Source organism: Lipotes vexillifer, unplaced genomic scaffold, assembly GCF_000442215.2.
Source record: "Lipotes vexillifer unplaced genomic scaffold, Lipotes_vexillifer_v1.1 scaffold521, whole genome shotgun sequence".
Taxonomy (NCBI): Eukaryota; Metazoa; Chordata; class Mammalia; order Artiodactyla; family Lipotidae; genus Lipotes; species Lipotes vexillifer.
Window position 1 is genome coordinate 1,565,328 of NW_006778737.1, and position 1,448 is coordinate 1,566,775.

Genomic DNA, 1,448 nt, shown 5'->3' on the forward strand with positions numbered 1-1,448 from the left:
CCACACCTCGGAAGAGGGTGAGCAGCCTCGGGAATGCTGTGGAGAAGTGAGCAACACTTTCCACACCCGAAGCCAGGCTGGCAATCTGGGTGGAGTTCCCTACGCCCTCGCGCGAGGAAGCCCCAGGAAGCACCAGAAGGCACGGGGTTAACAACCAGGAACTGCGCCAGCCTCCGCCGGGGAAGCGAAACCCGTGACACCACCCCAGCCAGTTCCGTCTTGGGCGCGCCTTCGCTTCCGCCCGCTAACTGCACTTTCGATAAAACCATGGAGTCTAATATTTCCCTCTGGAACTTCTATATTTTCTTCATTTTTCCAGCCTTATGACTCTGGTTGTAGATAAAAATTAAGCTGGGATGGATTAGAGACAGGAGTGGCTATGGAAAAAAGGAGCTGGTGAGCGGGCCTGGCGAAAGTGCGTGGCGGGAGCACAGTACGCCCTCTCTTCGCCGGCCGGAAGTTGAGGTACTGAATGGGTTCCGGAACCGGCGGCTGCGGCTCTTCTGTTTCTACCTGACGCTTAACGGTCGACCAGCCTCAGAGCTCGTCAGCCTCTGGGCCACCAGGTTCATGTGGAGGCTCCCAGGCGCCCGTGCCGCGCTTCGTGGGGTCCGTACGGCAGTGGAGCGGCACAGTCGGGCCGAGGCGGCGACTGAGACCGTGGCAGGCGCGATGGAGCGTGCTGTGGTGCGCTGTGTGCCCTCGGAGCCTAAGCTAAGTCTGTCGTTTGCGCTGGCCGACGGCAGCCACAAGAACATGCAGCGCGACCAGAGCGAGCCGCTGGGTCGGGCCCTCAGCCGGATCGCTACCAATGCCCTCAAAGGCCACGCGAAGGCGGCCGCCTCCAAGAAGAGCAGGAAGAACCGGCCAAACGCAAGCGGCGGCGTGTCCTGTGCGGGGCCTGGGCCCGAGCCGGCTGCAGCCTGCGAGCCCGTGGTGAAACTGTACTACCGGGAGGAGGCAGTGGCTGAAGACGTGCTCAATGTGGACGCCTGGCAGGACGGTGCGGTGCTGCAGATCGGCGATGTCAAGTACAAGGTGGAGCGCAACCCTCCCGCCTTCACCGAGCTGCAGTTGCCGCGCTACATCATGGCTGGCTTCCCGGTGTTCCCCAAGCTCGGCGTCGAATTTGGGGATCCCGCCGGCTCTCTATTCCGCTGGTACAAGGAAACCAAACCGGGAGCGGCAGAACCTGAGGGCGGAGGCCCCTCATCGTTGTCTCCCTCTTCGCCCTCTCCTGGTTGGACTGAGACGGGTGTGGACGAGCGCGTCTACACCCCGTCCAATGCCGACATCGGGCTACGGCTCAAACTTCAGTGCACCCCAGGCAATGGGCAGCGCTTCGGGCCAAGCCGGGAGTTGGAAAGTGTGTGTCCAGTGGAAGCCGGGCCCGGCACCTGCACCTTTGACCACCGGCATCTGTACACCAAGAAGGTGACGGACGACGC

At 62.4% G+C, this 1,448-nt stretch overlaps 1 protein-coding gene across 1 annotated transcript in view; it reads left to right on the forward strand.

The window, feature by feature from the left end:
* Window positions 1-570: 570 nt before the first annotated feature.
* Window positions 571-1,448, forward strand: part of LOC103087893 (2',5'-phosphodiesterase 12-like) — a 978-nt gene continuing 100 nt past the window's right edge. The window contains exon 1 of the mRNA XM_007451773.1: window positions 571-1,446. Coding sequence (XP_007451835.1) covers window positions 571-1,446 — 876 coding nt within the window. The remainder of the gene's footprint in view (window positions 1,447-1,448) is intronic.